Source organism: Heliconius melpomene, chromosome 7, assembly GCF_056956725.1.
Source record: "Heliconius melpomene rosina isolate 202511_hmr_F chromosome 7, ASM5695672v1, whole genome shotgun sequence".
NCBI lineage: Eukaryota > Metazoa > Arthropoda > Insecta > Lepidoptera > Nymphalidae > Heliconius > Heliconius melpomene.
The window spans coordinates 10719376-10744860 of record NC_140395.1 but is presented as its reverse complement, the minus strand read 5'-3'; the positions used below and the strand labels follow the sequence as shown (position 1 = coordinate 10744860).

Sequence of the window (25485 nt, the reverse complement as noted above, 5' to 3'; positions counted from 1 at the left end):
TTTACATGTTTCGACGATATTTTATGCCGTCTTAAGGAAAAAGGGACACAAATAATACTTTGTAAATATCGAGTAAATTGAGTTTAATATTTTTAATTTTACTAAAAAAAAAACGCAATTCAGTTAAGTTTATCGAAAATGTGTGAATGTAAAAACTTGTATTTGTATAGTAGGTACGTATAAGATTATGCTATGCTATTATATATTTTTCATTTTTATGTTCGTGCCGCAGGAGGACAAGCGTACGACTGTAAACGCGACATGATGTGGGTTCGATTTCCACTCGAGGAGTTTTGAGATATTTTTATTTATTTCCTCGCTGTGGTAACGAGGCAAAAGCGCAGCATTGAGTTCGTATTTCGGCGAAAAGTGAGAGATAGAAGTGTCTTAATAGGAACGGAGTATCTTAACACTAGATTCCCAGGTTCCGGTTGCTATATGACTAACAATAAGTATCTAACCTAAAAAATAAAGTAAGACCAGAAATATCAATTACTTCGGTATTAAAACTTAAAAAAATTAAAAAAGCGCCCTTGCAACTTGTACTATTTCTATCTATTTTGTTACTAAAAATGTATAAATAAATAGCAGAATTATTTTAACAGATAGACCTTTTTTTCTGATGCCGAATTGTTTATATGTATATATACAACTCAATTTTGTGAAAAAAATTAGTTGTATTTCCTTATTACGGCATTATAGCCTCGGATGGTTCAAATGAGAAGTCAGAAGTTTATGCATCTATTATAGCATTAAGGGGCCAGAGGCAAAAAACGTTTACGATCAAGTTCCATCCTAGTCTGTGTTTGCGAAGCAACACGTACACAAGTAGATTGTGAATTGTACTTCATTATCTGTTGATATCTTATCTATATTAAATTAATTAGTTCACATATAATATTGCAGGCTTTTAGTAAAGCTATCGGAATAAAATTGAAGAATTGATTGGAAATGGCTACTGTAACCTTAAATCAAGGAAAATTAAGAGGAGGAAAGGCCATTAGTGACAAGGGGACAACGTACTACGAGTTTTTGGGGGTACCTTACGCTAAACCACCGATCGGGGACTTGAGATTTAAAGTAAGTAAACGATTATTAATGTAAACGATTTATGCATTACTTCTGAAGGTCGATTCAATTTTTTATAGATTATATATTAGATAATATTTACGTAATACTTTTTTTAGCGTCACGGTGTATTCCGCACAAATAGGACAAACGCGCTTTGCCTCTACACCAGAGCAAAGAAATGGAAATATAAATAAATAAGTATTTCACTTCCTCGAGTGGATATTCAGATATTTTTTTAAATTATCAATATATCGAAAATTATAAAAAATCATGGCATACCGTCGTACAATAAAAATTGTTAAAAATAGCTTCCTGTTTCATTTGTATCACTTTATATTTATAAAATAAGTAATAACATATATTTAATTATTATAGATTTCATGATATTTTCAGAGTCCTCAGCCGCTAGAACCATGGATTGTAGAAAGAGATGCCACAACCGTTCCCAAGGACAATGTTTGTAGTCAGATGGACTTTGTGAAAGGTACCGCAGTGGGAAGCGAAGATTGCCTCTATCTAAACATCTATACACCTAAATTACCAGAACCTAACTCTAAGTTATTGCCAGTAATGGTATTCATCCATGGCGGTGGTTTCGTATATACCAATGGTATCATAAAACAAGATATGGGACCAGATTATTTAATTGACCAAGAAGTGATTGTTATAACATTCAATTACAGACTAGGTGTTTTAGGTTTCTTATCGCTCGGTATACCTGAAGCCACTGGAAACATGGGTTTGAAAGATCAAATTTTTGTTCTTAAATGGGTGCAGGAAAATATAGACAAATTTGGTGGAGATCGCGAAAACGTTACACTATTTGGTCTAAGTGCCGGGTCCGCTTCAGTCGAGTATCTCTTTATATCACCGTTGTCGAAGGGGTTATTTCACAAGGTAATACTCCAATCAGGTTCCAGCATCAATCACTGGGCAGTAAATTATGAACCTAACAAGCTAGTACTTAAGCTTTTAGAAAAAATGGGTTATAGTGGATCTACCGACAATAATCGAGAGATATATGAATATTTACTAACAAGTCCTTTGTCGCTACTAGTAGAGGCCAGCAACAAAGCCATTGAAGATGTTACTAATAGAATGTATTTTGGATTCGTACCCACAATTGAAAAAGATTTTGGGAATGACGACGCAGTGATAACTGACTGTCCATATAAATTACTCATTCAGGGGAAATTTAATAAAGTACCTGTAATTAAAGGATTTTGCAACAATGAGGGCTATTTAATGAATTTGTTGAAACCACAAGCAGTTTTAGATTTGATGAAAAATAAAAATTTTACCGATCATTTCTCCTTTTTAATGGATGAGAGCGACAAAAGCTACTTTAACGCAAAAATTTTAAGCGCTTATTCAGAAAATATTCTGCCTAATGACGACAAAGATAGATTGGAAGTAAACTTCTATAGTGACTTGGACTTTGTGGCTGGAGTTTGGATAAGTGGAGAAATAATTGCAAGCCATGGGTTGCCAGTATATTTTTACGAATTTAGTTATGAAGGAAATATGAACTTTTGCAAGAAAATTTTCGGCTTGATGAGAAAGGGCGCCGCTCATGGCGACGACTTTACCTACGCTTTCAAGCACTCAATTTCCAAGTACTGTGAAGGTAAAGATGAAGAAATACGAAAAAACGTTTGTCTCATTTTAACTGGCTTCGCTAAAAATAGGTAAGATAATAAATATATTTTTACCAATCTTGAATCTCAAGCTTTCTTATCTGTCTAAACTAGCATACTAATAAGGCCTTCCTGTAGTATCAGTATTAATTTTACATCATAGGCAATTATTGTTTCACATCATCAAATCGATGTTAAAAAATATTTTGACACTTTAGAAACAGTCGAAGTGTACGAAACAGGATAAGCGTTGCCTGGGCTAAGTGGCGGGAGGTCACTGGTGTGGTCTGTGATCGCAGGATACCGTCCAAACTCTTATCCGTCTTATAGAGATCGTGACCGATGCCTCCAGACTCGTGCATGACAGATTCAAGGTACCTGAACTTTTCCAACTTAGAGGATGACCCAGGACTTATAAGGATAGTGCTCGAGTCCGGGCTCTCGCAGGCCATATACTCGGTCTTTGACACATTGCCAATATGCATTTCGTTCATGGAGAATGGTTATGTAACGCAAATGCTGCAGCTAGAATGTATCGGAAAAGATACCAAAAAGCTGAACGTCATCCCGATTATCGTGTATTTCGATTTTTCTCTCTTCAACAAAGAAGTAATCCAGCAAGTGTCGTACTATTTCGGAATCCAGATTAAATGCGCCATCTTTTAAAGTTACTGGCAAAAACAGTGTAGTACATTTTTTTTAAAATACAGTCGGTTAAAGTTGGGTGTAGTAAATATTTTGAATTTAATGTTTGAGAAAAACACCACATTTTATTGAAAACTGATGCAGGTATGTTTAAATCTTAAACTATAATTTACAGAAGGTTTAGTCATGATTACATTTCAGAAAAAAAAATGAAGAGTAATATTTGTAGTCTTAGGACTTGAAAAATCATCACAGGGTATCGGTTTTTCCGATATTTTTTAAAATCAATATAATATGAAAAATACATGACAAAGATTTTTTTTTATATTTTTCTCATAACTGTCATGACTTGGTCTATCACCTGGTTTCGTTTTATCGTTGACTCCTGGGACACCCTGTATATATTACTTTACTATAGATAATAGGTATACATATTTAAAATGAATGAATAAGCAAATTGCTGAGTTTTTCTTATGTAATTATTAGAATATATGTACATTATACAGGGATAAGTGTTAGGTCCCATTTTAATATTTAATTAACGAAAAATATGCAAAGAAAAGAAACAAAACCATATATAATAATAAAAAATATTTTATTGTATAACATTGCATTCTTTTAACAAATATTTATTTCATTATATTATAAGGATTAGATTTAATTTGTCACCAAATGTCAATCCAGAGTATTCTGAGTATTAATATCAGCATCAAATAAAATAAATTGAACAATGGCAATTGTTGTAAAAAAATCTCATATTGATTGATGTCTATTAATTTATATATTTATATGAATTAATAAACATTAATTTCATTTTTTTTGTTTCCAGCATTCCAGATAGCGGGCTAGACGTGGAATGGCCCAAATACACAAACGAAACACCTGCCTATCTCAGTATTGATCGAGATATCAGAATCAAATACAATTTTCAACCAAAAAAGATGGCAGTTTTCCAAGAAATTTACGCTAAATATCTAAAATGAGTTTTCATACATTGTATATATTATAATATAAAAAACAATAAAATTTATTGTATAATAAATTCGTAATTTTTATACTATCCTCAAACATTTTACGTAAAAATTGTATATTACTATTGCACCAATTTTACAGCTTACACTCTATCCCGCAAATAGCAAGCCTAATTAGTATTAAAAGATTTTCCCACTTTCTTTCCCCCTAGTGGGAGCCGAATCTACAACCGTTCAGTCAGTTTCGCTGCGCCACAACGGCCTCAATATTTTTTTCAATTGCACGTTGTTGAGTTCCATCACTTGTGAGTTACATCATCTCAAAAATTGGGCAATGTTTGAGGAACAAAATCTCTTAAGACTATTTTCCATCTACCTACCTTACTATTTGCATGATACAGCATGAGGCAAAAAAAAATGATAAATAAATTATGATTTATAATATTTTTCATAGAGTTCTTCAAAGAGTCGCATTCTTTCTGGTTCCACTTGATATTTCATAGTGAGTTTATCGTCAATCACTAAACACGCTAATCCTGTTTCTGTTATTGGCTCCCATTTTGTTGTTATAACACTGTCAATTCTTGGTGTTGGATCACTGCAAAGAATTTTATTTTATTTATATATACATTATAAATAAATTTAATCTTAAGACACTCCCCAACAAGGAAAATGAAAATATGAATCCACAAAAGACCCAAAAACAACAAATTATATATTACGTAAGTGAGTTTATAAGTACTTACCCAAACTTAGCAAAGTTAGTCCACATAAGACACATTCTGTTTAAGACAAGTTTGTCTGTGTCCGAAAGACTGTCATCTTTTAAAATATTCGATTTTACCAAATAACCACCGTCGTCACCATGACAAGCACCTTTTCTATCAATATTTAACTTTTTTTTTAGATAATTCAATCCACCATCATATGCAAATTCATAAAAATATACTGGAGAGTTGTTTTTTGCAATCAATTTAGTAGAGACATAAATTCCTCCAATAAAGTCAATATCACTATAAAAGTTGACTGCATATTCCTCCTCTTCGTTGTATACATTTTCACCTTCTAAATATACTGTTTTTAGTCTCGTTTCTATATCATCTTTTTCTGTATCATCCACTTCAAAAGGCAAGATTGACATAAAATTTTTCTCTTTCACCAACTGTTCTATTGCAGCCGAGGCCATTGAAACCACTAAAAGACCTTCGCGAGCGCAAAAGCCAGCCATATATGGAACTTTAGTAAAATTCCCTTGAGCTAACAAGTCATAAGTGGACTTAGTAATAAATGGTTCCCAGTCACCCTCCTTCTCTATACTAGGAACAAAACCAAAATGAATACCACCACAGTATTTCTGATCCGCTAAAACCGTCATGGCAGCAGAGATCAATTCTTTAAATGATAAATTTTTTAAATATTTTATCAGATCTTTTTTATCATCTATTACTTTCTTTTTAACAATTGGTATTTTTGATGCTAACTCATTGATTTTATTATTTTGAGCCCAATGAAGTAAAGACGACCCAGACTGAGCAATTGCTTTATGAAATAGTCCTTTAGCCATAGGAGAAATCATGAGATATTCTACTGAAGATCCACCTGCACTAATACCAAAAATAGTAACATTATTAGGATCTCCATTGAAATTATTTATATTTTGTTGCACCCACTTCAACGCCTGAACTTGATCCTTTAAGCCCATATTACCTGGAGCCTCTTTGCAATCTAAATTTAAGAATCCAAGAACACCCAATCTATAATTTATGCTGACTAATACAACATTTTTCTCAATAAGATAATCAGGGCCATGTTTGGAATCATCTGTACCACTTCCAAAAATAAATCCTCCACCATGGAAAAATACCATAACTGGGAGTAAAGGTTCTTCAGAATTAGGAAGACTGGGTGTATATACATTTAAATATAAACAATCCTCATCACCAATAATTTGTAAAGTTTCTTTCTCCAATTGAGCACAAACATTGCAATCCTTAGTACCATCTCTTACACCTTCCCATGCCTCTGGTTCTTGTGGATTCTGAAAGATATATCAATATAAATATAATATTATATTTATTACTATTAATACATTATTTAGATTTATTTTTTAAGTTTATGGTAGGGAGAAGGTAAAAATATATAAATTAACTATGTAATACAGGAACTTCAAAAACATTAGAGTAGTAAAAGATAAATGCACTGAAAAGGTTAGTTATTTTTAAATACCCTTACAGAATAACTTGGAGCAAAAACAATGTTTGGAATTGTACACACACACAGCGCTTATGAAAAAAAATATTTTGATTACTTACAGAAAATCTTAACTCTCCGACCGGTGGTTTTGCATATGGAATGCCTTTATAAGCATAAAATGGTATATTATTAGAAGTTTTACAATTTTTTCCTGATAATTTACCCTGCTGGACCGACACTATATTTATTGACATGGTTGCTTTCTTGTAAAAAGTAAATATTAATAAACTTATAATTGATTAGTTAATAATTGATTTGATAGTTCAACAGGAATATATAAAATCTTTTATCTTTAAAAAATCTCAGAAAACATTCAACGACCTTTATTAACTTTAACTATCACTTTTACTTAAGTGTTGCCGTCTAATATGAAATGTCAACTGTCAAGTCTGTATATAGGTTATCTATTAAAAATCTAAATAAAGTGATACCTGATACAACACACCGTAATTACAATACAAAATCAAATTTTACTGGATTTAGGTAATTTTACTAATTTATATCAAGTTAGAATATAATTTATTATTGTAAAAAAGTTAATATTATCTCTATGCAATTTGATTTCGTATTTTTATTTAACTATTTGATTAATCGTTATACAATTATAGTAATCAACCTTGAATTTTTTACCATATATTCGTAATTGACGATTTTTTTATAGCCTTATAAGTAATGTGTGTTATTATACGAGTACATACATATTGTATTTATTTTAAAAAATAAGTATTGACACAAAACGCAACACAAAACTCAAAACTTCTTGTGTTTTTGGTCCATGAAAGCCAGGAAAAAGCTTTTTTAAATATTTATTTTCACTACAACGAGAGCAGTGGTTGTTGCTATATGTAGTAGCATAATTATTTTAATGAAAAAATATATTAATATACTCATTCCCTAAGAGAATATGTAAATATGAGTGTTAATGTTTCCTTTATAATATCTAGAGAACCTGGGAACCTACTTTTAACTATTAAAACAGTCCGTTCCCATTGAAACAATGCGTGCGGCTTAGCGTATTGAGTGGCAGAATCTAATGCCGCAATTGTTACCAGAGCGAGAAAGTAAAAAAAAAAACTAAATATTCATTCATTTCCTCGAGTGGGAATCGAACCCACAACCATCGCCTATAGTAGAACGCTTGTATGACCACTGCGCCACGACGACATCAAGGCTTGAGGCTCAAGCAATACTTTCGAGATATAAATTTGCCTTTTATACTGAAAATAATATGCCTGCATTTATTAAACCCTTGTTCTTCAACAGTGTTAGCCTTCTCCTGGTTGATTCATTCTTCTTTCATAAATTCCACGCTGTTGTTTCACGAACATAATTAGACCGCACTAAAATGATTCAAATCCCAGTGGGACTGAGATAGCCGGATGCGCACCTGTGTGCGGCAGTCGCGTCGTGAGAACCGACCACGATCTCCACCATACAAAAAACCATTCTATATTTCACCGACATTTTCTTAGGAATCGTTCAACTTTTAATCTTATGTCATTAGATTAAAGATCAATATTTATTATAGAGGAGTAAATATGGGGAAGTCATACACGTATAAAGGCCTATCAGGTGGTTTGCGGTGTTTGTTGTGTTATTTTGTACGCTTTGAAAGTTTGAACATCCGCGTAAGTCTATTATCGTAACTTTTTACAATTAATGGTGGCCATGGAGCTGAGAGGTAAAATGAAGACTTCTAAATTACAAACATATTATGATGAGTTAATAATGAAGTTGGTATTTAAATCTTTAGCGTATCCAGTTGTTTGGTAAAGAAAATTAAAAGCTATAATCAATTAGTATGATGTAACAAATATTTTTGTTTATATTCCTTAAAACTATCTGTTGTAGGGGAGATAGTAGATAATTTTTTGGTTGGTTGGTTGGTTTTTATTGAATAAGATCGATTTTATAATAATTATAATAAGTAACGGAGGACAGTCGTTTCGCAGGGGCAAAGGCGTACTACTGTTAACGCACGACAACGACAGCTTGTGTGTTCAATCCTCACTCGAAGAAATTAAATATTTAATATTTTTATTTCTTCGCTCTGGTGTAGACTCAAAGCGAGGCGTTGAGTTCCGCCACTCAACAGACGATATTTCCAAAATTGGAAAAGTGTCTTAACACAAGGCTTCCTCTGCCTACCCTGCTGGATGCGGAATACGACGTGAAAATGAAAAAAAAAACAATATTCCTTATATCTTATATTATTTCCATACATAATAGTCTGAAATCATGGTATCTCTACAGCCGAACACGTGAGATGTTTGCAAAATTTGGGTCCTCATTTGACCGTGTGAACCCGATCACAGAACTTTTTAGCTCTTTTCCGAATATAAAAAGCCTTTTTCAAAGACTATTCAATTCGATTTTATCGATTCAATATACCTTTTCAACCGTAATGTTGTTGTGCTCTTTTAGTGTCATAATTTGCAATTATTTCATTATAATACCCGTTTATTCTGTATGACTAACATACCAAATGCTAAACTCTTTATTTTTAGCTTAACGCTGTATCCCGCATTTCATCAAGATATTCAGGGAACAAAGTGTTAAAATTGGTTCCCCACGTAACGTCCAATTTTCGTAATATCATATTCATTCCCCCGAATGAAAAATGAACCTAAAACCGTTACGTTGACAGCCTAACCCTGTGGTGCTACGCCTTGATGGGCTTTTGTAAATATATAACCTGATTTATGATTGTATTATATTGAACATACTGAAAAATATCGTTTGTCATTTACATGATAACTAATTACATTAAAGTACTTTATGCTTATAACGTGTACAGTAATTAACTTGTTATTAGTACAGGTAGGTACTATAGGTGAACTATTATGAAATGATAAATTGTAAAACAATTCCTTTAAAAGTTACCTCTTAAATTATCTGTGTATTTTACAAAGTAGGTTCCTTCTAGTAATTACGACGCACCCAAAATCGGCTTAAAAAGTTTTTCGCATTTCATAATAGTTGTAAATGTAAAATTAAACAAATTTAAATTTAAATGTTTGTTGATAGGTACCTACAATATAAGCAATCATTTAAGTTATGGAATAGACATAATTTATAGGTTTTTTCCATTTTTCATAGGCAGACAGTAGTTACCTACTTTAAGTGAGTCTATTAATTACATAGACCTAGAGTCATGATTACAATCTATTAATATGCTTAACCGTTTACTTCAGAGAAGGTTGAATCCACAACCATCATGTTTGCTTAACCAACTTAACCTTCAAGCGGTCTTTATATTATCATATTGTAACTAACATATTGGAATTTGATATAACAGGAGTAAATAAAAGTGATGTTTTTAATTAAAAATTTTATCTATTTTTTATTGTCTAAATAATAAAAAACAATCCACATCCGAAACTCGGGTTATTATGATGATGGATGTTTTTGTGATATCCGAATCCAAACTAACAATGAAATAAGAGTCAATTATATATTCAAGAGCTGTCAAATTGTACGCGGAATCAATGGCGGTGGGGCTTTGGTGTGAGTGTGACCGCGAGGGCGTGGGGGCGATCGTAAATCGCGATGCGCAATGCAACAGAGCTATTGTGATGGTGATGTACCATGTCCATGTTGCCATTCTGGGCACGTATTTAGGTATACTTGTTGTAGAGAAGTGGTCGAAACATCGAATTTATTAGTAGAATTTGATATTTTATATTTGAAAGTTTGATTCAGTGTTCTAGTATTAAGACCCGCCGAGTTCTGGAGGCATTAGGCTATTAGATATTTCACTTCCTCGAGTGGGAATCGAACCCACAATCATAGCGTTTACAGTGTGATGCTTGCACTCCTGCGAAACGAAGACCTCAATTGCATTTATGCAGATTACGTTCACTTTTCGTCAGATTTAAAGAACTCGAGACTCCATTTTTAAAAACATATATTATTTATCGATATAATATAATTTAATAATGCACTATGGTCAGACATGATCGTGAGTTGGCCTTTTATATGTGTGAATGCTTCGCGCGCAGGTGTGTCCGAGACTGGCCGGCGCCGGCGCACATTCCTTCTACGGTCACGGCGCCTTGCGTACTTGTCTATTCTATAATTGCGGATATTAGTATAAGTATACTTTTATACTTTTAAGCCATTATGATTTTAATGCTATGACAGTTTTATTATTCTTCCTTATTGTAGAGAATACTTAGTGTTCAGTAACACTCAGTTCTCCGCCCTCCGCATGAATTCGAGATGTTGCAATGATCGTGAGTTTGATTCTCTCTCGAGGAATTAAATATTAATTATTTTGATTTCCTCGCTCTGGCAACGAGGTAAAGTGCGTTGGATTCCGCCACTCAACACGCAATGTCTTAAGAATTTGGCGGAAAGTGAGGGGTAGAAGTATTGTAATGGAAAACGGAATGTCTAAACATTAGGGTTCCAGGTTCCTTCTGCCTAACCTGCTATGTGTTTTAAGAAGTCTCTTTTAGCTTTAGCTAATAGATAGATCGGCTTTAGCTAATAGAATAGATACTTCTTCCATCCTTAGTTATACCTAAGTTTACCTTTGCCAACAATATAAAATTTTTTGTAATAAAATGGTTGATGAAATGGTAAATTCTATCGTATGAAATGGTAAATTCTATCGTATTTACAAAAATTCCACTCATACCATAAAATTTCTATACATTTAAATAGTTGCCTTTTTAAGAAGTAATTATATATGTTTATCACTGTCCATTTTTCTAATAATTGCTATTTATTAAAATTTGTGATACTTAGTTCTAATTCTAAGCAATAAAATAGTAATAATTATTGAAATATGTGACAACCAGAGACATCTCTTGTCTATAGACACACTTGACTACAGATACGCTATCTATGATCATATTTTGAAGATGACATGGAGTATTTTATTTGTTTACCGCTACTCAACGATAGATGTCACAAGTAATATCATAAATGTTTAGTAATAAATTTAATTTGTTACCTTAAATATTTTATTACTCTTTTATTTCATTATTATAAGTATAATTTTATAAAAATCATGTACCTATATTTAAATAAAAAGTTAAAGGCAAATTTATGATGCCAATTACAAAGAAAGATGGTAACCCTGAAAACACATGGAATTTGTGCTTTCGGCTAAATTCGTGTGGTCGTCGATTCGTCGCTAGCCGGTAAAGATCACGAATATTCTAGATTTCAAGATTATAAACGCAAATTAGAAACTATCGTTCATTTGTCTTAGACCCTGACTGAAAAGTGCACAAATCTCAAATAGAAAATGGCTAACGCAATGAAGAAATTGATTCCTTTACTAGACCGTGTACTCATTAAGAGAGCAGAAGCAATTTCGAGAACAGCGGGAGGTATCGTGATCCCGGAGAAGGCACAGTCCAAGGTTCTGCACGGAGAAGTAGTCGCTGTTGGTCCAGGCTCAAGAAAAGACAATGGAGAATTCATCCCTCTCCTTGTTAAAATTGGTGACAAAGTGCTGTTACCCGAATACGGCGGCACCAAAGTTAGTCTAGAAAATGATGAAAAGGAGTACCATCTCTTCAGAGAATCTGATATTTTAGCGAAGATTGAAAATTAATTTTAGTTCTAGTTTTAGTTTCCGGTTTCGAATTATTTTATTAGTTCCGTTGTAGTGTATGAACATGACGTGATTGTGTAATATGTTTAATGCTGTGGGCAAGCTGTTATCTTTGCATTTATTATAACATTGTTAAAACAACTGTTGTATTACTTGCCTAATTTACCCTTACATATTCATAACCTAAAATGCTTTCATTACATTACGCCATTTCACAAGAGTTGCTTCATCTTTTAGGTTATATCATTATATAGATTTTATACATAGGTACAATGCTATAGACAGATACTGTGTTTTCTAGAATGTCTTTAGGAAATAAATGCCAAAATTGTTTAGCTGAATACACTTTTATTATAAGCATAAGAATAAAACAACCTTCATAAAATAATTACTAATTACAGTAAGATTGCACTAAATACATTTTGTTGAGTAATAATTATAACACAATGAGTGTTTATGGCAATGTATTTCACTCAGAATTTCTAATACTGTATCACATGGTTAAATATACATTTAGATTTCTTGAAAACAAAGAAAAAATGTAGTGGGATTTGAATGTATGCCACTGATTTATAAGTAATAGTCTCACCAAGCTACATCATAGCATGTTTTGCAACAAAGAATTTGGATGTAGGTTGAAAAGAAATGTATTGTGCTTGGATTGTTACAAGAGGCACAGGCTAGAGCCCTGTGACATTCAAATCTTTATATGTTTTCTGAAATATACTTCTCTCTTTTATAGTTTATTTTTTATAAATTATATAGATAACATTTTCTATATAACATTGAATTTAAATGAAGTGATAATTATGTAGATACAAGTAATTTACTATTCCTTTTATATTTTAAGCAAAATATATACAGCGCTTGGTGAATACTATAAATATAAGATGTTTACTAGATATTGAATACAAGCATTATAATAAATTATCTAAAATGTGTATATTAAAACAGTCAAAAACTCTACTTAGTAAAAACTAATTAGTAAATCTGTGTTCCCAAATGAATGCCCATTTTGCGTTAATAGAAACTGCTAAATCTTAGTTACAATTATAAAACATTTAAAATATTGTTACAAATAAAATGTTTTTAAAGTTTTATATTAGCTGTGAAAAAATATTTATTTTCAATATGTAAAAAATATACAACTTTGTCAATTACTATGTGGTAAGTAATGCAAATAATACAATACCTAGTAATATCCTTAGGTAGACAATATTTAAAAAGTTATTAAATTTGTAAGCAAAGCAAGCAAATCAATTTTGAGATTTATTAACTTACATTACATATTAAAACTAAGATACAGAATTCACTTAATGTTTAAATTTAAGGTACATAATGATGGCAAATATTAATATATTTGAATGTTGAAGCCGTTATGATGCTGTAGGAAAGCATCTTACTGGAAGCGCCTTGTTTATGGGTTCAATTCTCACTAAGGGGCATAATTACATTTAAATTTGAATAACTTCAATGTTCAATTTAATTCACACAATATATTCAAAAGTAGGAAATGAGAGTATTTTATCACTAGGTTCTCTCTGTTATCCTGCTACATGCACAATATCTGATATTTGTTTAATTTACTCCACATATGCGCTTATTGCTGTACGTCTAATCACTGCTGATAAACCAGGATTTGGGTCTGGAGGTTCTGTCAATAGTTGCACTGTTTTCCAACATCCATCATCATTTGACTGCCTTAATGCTTCCATAATTGCCTGCACCCTTTGCCCATCTTCAAAAGTAGCTGCAGCTCTGACTGGTTCTTTAATCCAATCCATTTGTTCCTTAACAGGTAAGAATGCCTCTTTTAGAGCACTTATCATTTTACAAAGTCCTTTTATGTAAGGCTTAGGAATAACACTAGATGCACAACTAAGATCTTCAACATCAACATAAATGACTTCTTCTTTATCAGGATTCCTTTTACTTTCTTCTTCAGCAATTTTATTATTTGATTTATGTAATCTACCATGTAGATCTCCTCCTCGGACTACAAGGTACCCTTTTTTACTGCAAACATAAATCTCTTGATTGAAACATGGGCCAGGTAAGTGATTATTTAATGTAGCTGTAACTAATAAGCCTTTTTCCATTTGTAGTTGGAATGTACAAAAATCAGGTGCAGTTATTTTTCTAATGCCATTTACTCTGGCAGTCTCTTCAACAAATGTTCTCAAAACACCATGCACTTTAACAACTTTTTGACCACTAAGATATGAAACCAAGTCTATTACATGACTGCCAACCAATGTTAAAGTTCCACCTCCCATAGTATCATCACAAAGCCAATTGTATGTCTCTCCTAACAAAGATCCCATTTGTACTCGTACATCTATAAGTGTTAATTCATTTGGATTGCCCAGGTAACCATCAAGAATAGTTTTCCTCATGTGGCTGAATGCTGGCAGAAATCTTAGGGAATGATTGATAATTGATATTAAAGTGGGATAATACTGGGCAGCTCGCACCATTTTTAAAGCTTCTGCCTGACAAAGTCCAGCAGGTTTATCACATACTACATGTTTACCTATTCCAAGAGCTTTTACTGATATTTGGGCATGTAAATTAGGAGCGCAAACTATGAATACGAGGTTTACATTCTTTTTCAATAAAACATCGTCTATTTTATTCGTAAAGAAAGGTATTTTTAGTTCTTTTGCGGTGGTTTCGGCTTCTTGAATTGTTACACCCCATATTGCCTCCACTGGGAATCCCTTATCCCTTAAAAATGGCACTAAAACTTTAGCCACAGAACCCGTCCCAAACACACCTATACCAGGTAGCATTTTGTCAGTATTTATATTTAATGTGAAATAAACATAGTTAAAGTATAAATTTGTATTACTTTGTATGAATTATAAACAATTCAAGCCCTATAATTTAGAAAACTTGTCCGTCTAAGTATATGTCAAATTCAAATCAATACGTCACATTGACGCAGTCAAAATGACATTATGCATTCGTTAAGAAAAATAAATAAAAGTAAAGTGTGAGTTGGGCCCACTCCCAAACGTTCCGTACCAACTACAGGATATAGTTGACAAACTTAAGTTTGCGAGCGTATGAACTCATTTTGTATGTAAAGAAATTTATATTTGTAAAAATAACAACTTCTACACGAATATATCTATTTAAACCTAAAGTCCAGAACATCCCCATAATAATAACTAGATACACCCACGTCTGTAGTTATTAGGCCAGAGCAGAAGCCTGGTCTATGATATATTTGATTTTGGAGTCTGGCACTCCAAATGTAGAACCACAGAGATCCAGATAAACTATAAGAAATAATTAAAAGTACCTTTAAAAAATTATAAAATTATGCATTGACATACAAAAATTTATGATTTGGCACATCTGATTGACATTTATAATGTTCCATCTAAATTAAAAAAAATTATAAAATGCTGTCTTAGTAAAAACTGTTCGCTCGGAACGCCATCGTTAAAGAACCATACCAAAAGTTGTTCATTATGGAAGCCAATTTTAATTGACAAAAAACAGAGATACTTAACTTACGTCACACTTTATGGTCCTTGCAAAACCATTACAATTACTTAAGTATGTATATCAAATTATTTTTGGTACAAATATTTAATGACCGACTCATATTATATTTTGGGTGCCTTCAGAATTCGGCGGAAAGTGGGGAACGGAGTGTCTTGACACTAGGTTCTCTGCTTACCATGTTGTGTGCGGAATACAGCGTGAAGCTGAAATTTTCATTACTTCGCTTTGATACCATCGAGGCAAAACTCCGCCACTCAAATTGTCTCAAAAAATTGAACGGAAAGTAAGGAACGGAGTGTTTTAACATTAGGTTCCCTCTGCCTACATTACGTGATTATAATAAAAGATTTTAGTAGCATAACAAAAAAAATATATGTGGTCACATATTTTATAAATTTTTAACATTCCCTTTTAATCAAAGGTGTGTTTGATTACTAATATTATAAATACTGTAAGTGGACCAAAGAATAATATTTGTTAAGAAAACATTAGCACCGCCGTAAGTCACTGGCGATGGCGCTTTAAACGAATTACTTCGAGCAACTCAGTGGTTTGATATCAGCCACCTGGATGATATAGGGTTGTCAATTTTATTTCATCATTTTACATTTAAATGTGGATATGTTTAAAATTCAAGACATTTATAGGTTTTTAATAAAAACTTATTAGTATTATTATTTTAACATAAAACCTTTTCATTATAAAAAGTTTATAAAAATTAATTTGACGCCAGCGTAATAGGATATAAATTGAGGGATTGTTTGCATGTATGTAGAATATTTTACACTCGGAAATTTTTAATAATTAAAATAATTAAAACGGCTTAATTAAACGGTGAATCAAAATATGTACCTACGTACCAACGTCCACTTAATGGCTAAATCCGCGATGGTATCGTAAAGTGAAATCACTTATGTAACTTTCTCTGGGTCTTCTGCACATTATATTGTATATGTAGGTATAAAAAGTCAATCAAAAGAATCTGCAAAATGGTGTAAGGATTTTTTTTAATAACTGTTGAATATAAACGAAGAATTGCTATTAATTTTCAAAATAGTTTATATGAATTGCCAGCCCTGTTATAGTATCCTATTTGAAGAAGTCTTACCTTCTGTCTGAAGCCACCGTACATGATCATCTCCACAATTAGGACTAACCTAAACAAAACCTCACTAGCTTTGTATATTTCTGCATATTTATATTTATAGCTTTATAATTTTAAGGCAAATTTCAAATTCTATTAGATTTTATAGAAATCTATTCGTTGTAACTTTAAATTCATACGATATCATCTATTTGAGTAGATGCACTAAAATATTTCTTTTGTACTTTCATTATTGAAATTATTAAATTGCAAAACCTAAATGAAGTAAAATAATTATTTCCGACGTCAAATCAGGTTCACTTATAAAGAGTTATTTAAAAGATTTGTTTTTTTTTTTAATTTTAATTTTTTCTTTTTTTTTAATTTTAATTTTTATCTAACACTAAAATATACCTATGCTGGATCCCTACTTATCATTTTTCCGATTTTTAAACTTAAAAAATGTACCAATATATGTTCTTTTTTTGAAAAAAATGCTTTTTTTTACACATCGCTTAATTCAGAAGAGTGTGTAGCACGTGTTGTCACATAAGTATAGAGTGTCGCGGAAGTGCGACCCGTGTCGAACATGGCCGTCAATCTTCTCAACTTGCTTTACCTACGTCTATTAATTGATTCACACTTTTTTATGATATAATAAAATGTGATATAGCCAGAAAAAATTACAACTTAATAATTGTATTTTTCTTTCCTATCCTACTAATATTATAATTGTTTGTAAGGATGGATGTTTGTTGTTCACGTAAAAAGTACTGAATGATTTAGATTAATCTTTACAGTAATATCTCTATATCTTATATAATAGCATAGTCTACAATTTATGTAAATACTTTGTATAATTTCGTTATTATATCACAATAAGTGTAAGCGGGCGAAGCCGTGCGTGGTTAGCTAGTTTGTAATAAATTGAATGATTTCAACACATTTTGCATTTAGAATATGCAATTTTATGTGCAATGCTATTTAGTAAAACATACTAAAGAGTACAATTTTGTATTTGTATTCCTTACTTCCCATTAGTTCGAGGATAATTCTGAAATGTTTACGGGAGGGGCGTGCGTAGGCGCCGCCCAAGCGCCCGCCTTGCGCAGACGCAGGCTCCAAATTTCAAATGATAAACGTCACGCTACTAGACAGGAGGGCACGCACCCCTACAAAAATAAGTGTCAAATTTCATATCGGTTTTTGGTTATGCACTAATTAATGTGAAGTGATTTGTGTGGAATTGTGCAAGAAAATGCCGAGAAAACGTATAAATCGATCGCCACACGTAGAGAAGAAAACGGATGACGTGGACGACGATGATTTTCTTTTTGATGATTCCCAATCTGGTTCAGGTAAGAAGGTAAAAATTGGGAGAAAAATCATATATTCATTAGTATTTCATTCCAAATAATTTGCATTAGTCTGTTAGAATATTAGAAACCAAGCGAATTATGGTTAAATGTATTTTATTTGATTATTTGTTTTATTCGGCACTCCTTTATGCTTTACCTTAATTTCCTTTTTTTAAATATAATTAGGACGAAGTGGACACGAGCCCCAACATAGAAATGCGGCTAATGCAAGAGAACGAGCCCGTATGAGGGTGCTTTCCAAAGCTTTTTGTAGGTAAGTAAATATTTGTAGGCTTAAGATAAAAGAATTATGGATATTCAAGTGTGTCGTGATCAATTTATATTTATTAAATTCGGTAATCTCAGCCCAGGTTTGGTCCAGTGGGTTTTTGAATGTTTCTTATACATAAGCGAGATGCTTTATTTAAAATGTAATTTATACACATTAACGCTTATATATCTATAAAAAAAATATTAATATATTTCTTCAATATTACGCAATGTCTAATTTCGTTAGAACTTATATAAAAAATACTTTTTTACCTATCTAAAAATATCTCTTTAGTTAGAACACATTATCGGGTTTCATAGACACCTTGCAGCTCCATTTTATAATTTTGCTGAGTTTTTTATAATTATTTTATAATTTTTAGATTAAAAACCACCTTGCCGTGGGTGCCGGCGGACACCAAGCTGTCAAAGCTTGACACTCTACGCCTGGCAGCTTCGTACATAGCGCACCTACGAGCGTTGCTACACGAGCCACGATCAGCACATACGCCTCCACATCCACTTAATTTGGTAAGTAGTGTATTGTTGTTTTAGCTTTACGATGCCCGCACATAGCAGGGTAGGAAGAGGAACATAGTGCTAAGACATTCCGTTACCAGTAAGCCACTTCCGTTCCCCACTTTCCGCTGAATCCTCTAGGCATTTTCTATAGGTAGATTATGCAATTCTTATTACCTTTAGGGAGCTAATATCCTCGAGATTTGAACCCATTATCCAATTCCCTAAACATTAGGCTATCACGTAGGAATTAAAAAACTGTACATATACAGGTAAAGTAACAGGATCGTGAAATGAAATTAAAAATAATTTGGAAGTTTTGTCCCTATTCTCAATAAAAATTGTCTTTTAAATTTTAACTATCAACTCATAACCTACTCATAACCATAATAAAAGCTTGTCGCGCTATTTACTTGTGTAACTAAACTAGTGCTAATTTAATGATGTAAAATCTGCTAAGTTTCAATTTTTAAAGTTTCAATTTAATTAAATATTGATTAACGCGACAAGCTTTTATGATCATATAAATTGTGTACAATGAGGTTATGAGTTGATAGTTAAAATTAACTTACAATACAAAATGTATTGTGATGTCCCACTCGGTAGAACTTTTTTTGGAAACCGTCCAAGGTCGTGGGTTCAAATTCTGCTACGGTCAATTTTTTATACATTTTCTGAAAAAATATTTATTTCCTTAATTGGGGCATGACACTTTAAATACGTTAAAAGTTTTCAATCTTTAATAATTACATGTATGGAAAAAAAAGAAATTCTGTAATGTATTGTACCTAAATATTATTAAATAAACGTAAAGTATTTATACAAATGTTATTCTCTATACCCGAGTTTTTCATTAAAAAAATATAATAGATATGTATATGAGTACATATTAATATTTATCTAGAAAAAATTTTTGGAGAGCCTATAAAAAAATGTATAACAATTCAGTCTGTACATAAGCAACAGTAACAGATGTATTAATATTTGACAGTATTTTGTTTGCTTTTAAAATTATATATATATATATATATATATATATATATATATATATATATATATATATATATATATATAAATATATATATATATATATATATATATATATATAATAAAATTGTAATCGATCGCTGTCTGTACAAAGGAGCTATTATATTAGAAAAATCATTTATTATGGGACTGTATATCAAGCCCAATATAACAGAACCCAAAACAATGATTGTTTTTCTGTTTAACTGAGATTACCTTAGAATGGATTAACCCATTTTGTCCGCTTCAATTACATAATTATTAATTTAATAATTTGAAATACTTTCGTTCTGTTATAATAATATAATTTGAAGATAATATCTATACTTACTCATATTGAAAAGTAAAATTTCAGGCAATTGAATATTTTTTAAAATAAATTAATATATATTTTTTTATATTTATAAGGCGATTGAATTAAGAAAAGAATTAAATTTTTTCATTTAACATTTTCAAGAATTCATTAAATTGGATTAAACTCTTTCTAAATTAAGCATAAACAAACACACAGACAAACAGACAAGTTTAATTCATAATTATTTGTTCTATTACGTTATAAGCCAATATCCTTATTTTTTATATCCATTAGATTTTATTAATAGTCTAAGGAACCGAGAATGGAGTGTATACTAAGTATTCCTTGTCGATTTGCAAATCGAAGTTCAATAGTAATTATAAGTACATAGTACATTCTTAAATGTATATCTGTCTGTCTCTACATATATAAAAGACATATAAAGATATATTACGGTGGAGGTGGATATATCCTGCGATCGCATAATTGCTGTCGATTTATCCCCTGTCTCGCTTGTCATCCCCTTAATTCGTTCGTGACACGAGCTTTTAAAGCTCTTCGTATACTGATAATTTAACTAATTTTTGATTTTTAATGGATTTTTTTTCTTATATAATGAAAATTTCATATTCAAAAATAGTAGAAAGTATTAAATGAATGTAATTTAAAACATCAGTAAAATGTGTACCTGTTGCGGTACTTTACGGACCGGACGACTAAACTTTGTATTTTTATGCACTAAAACAGTCCTACTAATAGTAATAACACATTAACAGTTATTTTCAATAATTTTAATATAAAATATAATATTGCATAGGAAAGAAAAATAAATCTTTCTATAGATCTTCCCCTTATAAGGTCGTAACCGCAATGAATCAAAGGTATTTGCTAAACGCCACCGCGACGCATCGCTGTCGTCGCCGGATTACGGGCACGTTCCGAGAAGGTCCATATGTAATGTATGAGCTTTAGTTTGCTAAGAAACATTTTAATTTATTGGTTGAAGGATAAGATGATTTTTGAGGCGTAGCTTTCATTTTCTAAGAGCTTTTATATAAGGAATAGGCAAATGATTTTGTAGCTTCACAATGTATCCCGTTTAAAGCAGGGTAGGCAGAGGAAACATGGGAAACTAGTGTAAAGAAACTTCGTTCCCATTAAGGCACTTTGGTTTCCCAGTTTCCACCGAATTACCCGATGCCTGAGCGAGGAAATGAAAATATTAAATATTGAGTTCATATCACGCTTGTGCTCCTGCGCCAGGACTGGCGACTAATAAACGTATTACCATACTTCTAAGCTGTTTTAATATTAAACATTTTTTCATGTCAACAACGACTTGTGTGTCCTTATTTTTAAGAAATGTACGTTTTTTCCTATGCTCAGGCTAAAGGTTAATCCTTTTCAAACAAAAACAAACATTTAAATATCTTTATCGGGATGTAGAGTTAGAAAACAATAAACACGTTTTACGCGTTGCGCGCGCGCTGACCAAAAGTTTGCAGCTGTTTCTGGTATAAATAAAATTTATCTCCGGACGCTGAAGAGATCATCCAGCTTTATTGTTTTTCCGACATGCCTTTGTTTCAGTGTTTTAATTGTTCATGTATTTTTTTCATAAGATGGCTCGCAAATTGTTTGGTTCTGCTAGGATTGAGAGAAACTAGTATCTTATTTTATCAGTAATTCAGTCATTGAAATGCCTCAATTATAAATTGGTATAACTATTAAATATTTACATCTTGGCCCAGGGGAACAAGGGTGTGTGTGCTGTAACGCGACGTTTGTGGGTTCGATCGACACTCGAGCAAATGAATTATTATTTATTAATATTTTCATTTCTTCGCTCTGGCATCAAGGCAAAAGCACGTTGAGTTCTCCCACTCAACACGCAATGCCTTAAAATTCGGTGGAAAATGAGGAACGGAGTGTCTTAACACTAAGTTTCCTACTACACTAGTTTCCACCCTGCAGTGTGTAGGATACAGCGTGAAGCTGATAATTACCATGAATCTTTCGAAATGGCGAGGCCGATGTATTACTTATCCATATACTCGTAGATAAGTCTTTCCCAAGATGTTTAATTATATTTCGGAACATAAAAATTACATACAAATTAAGTTTTTTTGACATAAAATTAAGTTTTTTAATATATTTTATCAGAAAAATAGACATGGCGAGATTAAGCCAGAAGATATTTTCAAAGCAACACATTTTTCGGCTACAATAAAAGGTGGGCTCATTGTACTATTAAAATATAAAAATATTGTTTATACTGGATTTTTTCTACTATAAATTTTTGTAGCGGAACAGATGTTTATTATGTTTATTGGAGTATCGGAGTGAAGGGTCAAGTTTTACAATACCTCTTAGCACTACAAATATCGAATTTCGTGGTGGGAGGTCGTCCTGCGAAAGACACATGCAAATTACTTATTTATTTTCATGTGCATATTTTAATAAAGACTACAGTAAAATTTTAACATACATTTTTGATTCTTGTTCTTTAATTTTTTCTTTTTCTATTATCCGTTCATTTTTATAACTGATATTTGGCAAAACGTGACAACTTACTTGATTAATGTTTGTTTTTGTGTTAGTGTTGTTATTAACCATACAAAAATATATTTGTAGTTCATTTCATACAAAACAAGCATAGGCCCGCAAACTCAACTTTATAATTTTTTATAAATTGTACCTTCTTATCGTTGACTAATTTTGATATTGGTACAGAATCTTAGGTGGGAGAGTCCGATTCGCACGTGATTGGATTTTTTTACTTGTTTCTCATAGTATAGATTCGTTTTCAATAAAAATAATAAAAGATACTATGTAATTATATATAACTATAATAATATAGGTATTTTTTATTTCAGGCTTGGCCATTCGCTTTTCAACATGGTGGTAGTTTAAGCTGTTCAATTTCCCAAAGATGGAGTGTAAGTTCTCAAAATTCCGACTCCCCCAACAATCATAGTCACACTCAAAGGGACGTCCAAAATGGTGTGAACTGCAACGATGGATACGGCCAGGAGTACTCCGAAAATGATTACGAAGAAAGAAATTACGACGACAGAAGCGAACTTAACAATCCTATGCAATATTGTAATTATGGTTATAAAGAAAACTTTTACGAAATGAGAAATTATTCTTCTGACAGTTTGATGAATAATGGGTGATATTATATTATATTTAAGCGATCGTACAAATTTTAAAAAAATCTTAATTTGAACTTTCAATAATATATTTATTTTCATATATTATTTTAATTTCTATATAACGTAAAGGGGAAACCTAACAAAATAAAATACTATACCGAAATTCTACGAGTTTTATTTTTAACTTAGCTGCTTCTAAAATAATTAAAAAATTATATACTAAAATTGGTTTAACAGACGATTGGACGATTATTGGTTTAAGTAGAATTTTTAATTTCGCATTAGGAGAGTATATCGACGGTTTTCTTTCAAAATTATCGCATAAATGGAAATTCTAGGCTTAGCTCATCTAAGGCTAGATTGATATTATTACTATTTCTTTTAAAGTAGGTCCCTCTTATATCTTTCCAAAATCTGATATAATTCTGAAATTCACACAAACAAAATCATATTCAAAGCAAATATTGCCTAAATTAAAATGTACTGGAGCACTAGTGACTAAAGTCATCGGTTACTCGATACGAATTCGCCGTCACCGTCAGTCTAAGCTGCCGTCGTTTGATGTCAGATGAAAGTGTAGCTAAGTGGTAACACGATATCTTAAACACTCCCCTGACACCACCGAACCTGACAAAACAAACAACGAGCTCTGCAAAAAATACAACCACTAAAATATTTTATATTTTAAAAATAGCTAATATAAATATAATACTTTTTTCCATTTTCTTTTTATAGTCTGATCAAAATATTCGAAATTTAAATATTTGGTAATTTTTTGTTGATAATTTTTAACATTTTTTTTTTGATATGCTTATTGTTTATAAGAAACAAATACAGATGTTTTTAAACTTGGCCATTGAATACATTTTTGGTATTTATGAGGTCGATAGGTATATTTCACATTTTGTGGTCAAGGTCTCTACCAAATTTTACCTTTTCAATTTGGCCGCTATTTTTAATTATCTTCACCGGACTTCTTATAATTATTTACTTATAGAACTTTATTTTTATCTTACTCATTGTGAATTAATTGTTATTTATTAATAATTTAATTTCTTCGCTCTGATAACAAAAAGCAAAGTGCGGCGTTAAATTTCGCCACTCAACACGCAATGCTTCAAAGTTTGTGTGTGTGCGTGTGTCAAGGCATTGCATTCATTGTACTCAGATGAATGAATTATTTGGATTTCTAAGTTTAGACTTTTGGATAATATAGGTAAAATAAAAAAATAAAATTAGCCAGTGAAAATTTTTATTAATCTTATAAATATTGAATTACATGTACGTATTATGCCAGAGCACACTAAAATGATTAAATTATTTACATCAAATAAAATTATAACTTAAGCGAGGCAACGTTTTGGTAAAATTTGTTTAAATAATTATTCTACAGCTCTAATTAAAGAGAAACTGATATATTTTATACTTAAATGCTATTACAATATAGTTAATATTACAATAATAGTGGCAGTAGAATACAACGTAATTATTGATTGTAACCATGCACTAATATTACGATTATAATATAATAAATAAAACATGTTTAATAATTATTATAAATGTATAATAATATCAGTATCCATTAATGATTTAGAATAAAACAAAATAAGTACAGCACAAATTCAACACGATTATGCACTGTATAATTTTTAAATTTAAATTAATATATAAAACATTTAATTATACCAAGTATACTATAATTCCATTTTTAATACTTGTCATAATTGTCTAAATAATAGTCGAATAAATGCTGGAATAAATGTTGTTATTAATATGATATATTAATAAATATAATATATATATATATATGAAATTATTTTGTGATATTTTGGCGGTTAGTTTAATATTAATATTTAACGAAAATTATTATCAAGCTACTGCTGGATTTAATGATCCTGATACCTTATATGGAATCGTTATTCTCCTGTTTACAATATCAATTAATGAACTATACAGACATATTGACTGTTCAATCTCGCTTAATAATAAATATAATAGATAACTGTTACGTAAAATTAAGACTATATGTTTCCTTCATATAAATTTTAGATACTCCAGTTTAGATTTTCATCTGGATTTCATTATTAGGAAGCAATTCTAGGAGTCTAGTTTT

The 25485-nt window shown here is 31.4% G+C and overlaps 5 protein-coding genes across 5 annotated transcripts; 3 read left to right on the top strand and 2 right to left on the bottom strand.

The window, feature by feature from the left end:
* Window positions 1-815: 815 nt before the first annotated feature.
* LOC146537829 (esterase E4-like) lies at window positions 816-4395 on the top strand. Its single transcript, XM_085187645.1, has 3 exons — window positions 816-1080; window positions 1465-2759; window positions 4183-4395. Exons 1-3 carry the CDS (start codon window positions 952-954, stop codon window positions 4334-4336), a joined length of 1578 nt encoding a protein of 525 aa, XP_085043771.1. The 5' UTR covers window positions 816-951; the 3' UTR covers window positions 4337-4395.
* LOC146537828 (juvenile hormone esterase-like) lies at window positions 3930-6914 on the bottom strand. The gene is made up of 3 exons (XM_085187644.1): window positions 6637-6914; window positions 5071-6362; window positions 3930-4922 (listed from the first exon to the last, which is right to left on the bottom strand). The coding sequence occupies exons 1-3, from the start codon at window positions 6769-6771 to the stop codon at window positions 4754-4756; spliced, it is 1596 nt and encodes a 531-aa protein (XP_085043770.1). The 5' UTR covers window positions 6772-6914; the 3' UTR covers window positions 3930-4753.
* Window positions 6915-11672: 4758 nt separating this feature from the next.
* On the top strand, window positions 11673-12287 carry LOC146537827 (10 kDa heat shock protein, mitochondrial-like). The gene has a single exon (XM_085187747.1). It carries the CDS (start codon window positions 11835-11837, stop codon window positions 12144-12146), a length of 312 nt encoding a protein of 103 aa, XP_085043873.1. The 5' UTR covers window positions 11673-11834; the 3' UTR covers window positions 12147-12287.
* On the bottom strand, window positions 11890-15078 carry LOC146537826 (glucose-fructose oxidoreductase domain-containing protein 1). Its single transcript, XM_085187746.1, has one exon. The coding sequence runs from the start codon at window positions 14936-14938 to the stop codon at window positions 13730-13732; it is 1209 nt and encodes a 402-aa protein (XP_085043872.1). The 5' UTR covers window positions 14939-15078; the 3' UTR covers window positions 11890-13729.
* Window positions 15079-17843: 2765 nt separating this feature from the next.
* Window positions 17844-23536, top strand: HLH54F (basic helix-loop-helix domain-containing transcription factor HLH54F). The gene is made up of 4 exons (XM_085188074.1): window positions 17844-18104; window positions 18291-18378; window positions 18758-18905; window positions 23091-23536. The coding sequence occupies exons 1-4, from the start codon at window positions 18005-18007 to the stop codon at window positions 23391-23393; spliced, it is 639 nt and encodes a 212-aa protein (XP_085044200.1). The 5' UTR covers window positions 17844-18004; the 3' UTR covers window positions 23394-23536.
* The last annotated feature ends 1949 nt before the right edge of the window (window positions 23537-25485 follow it).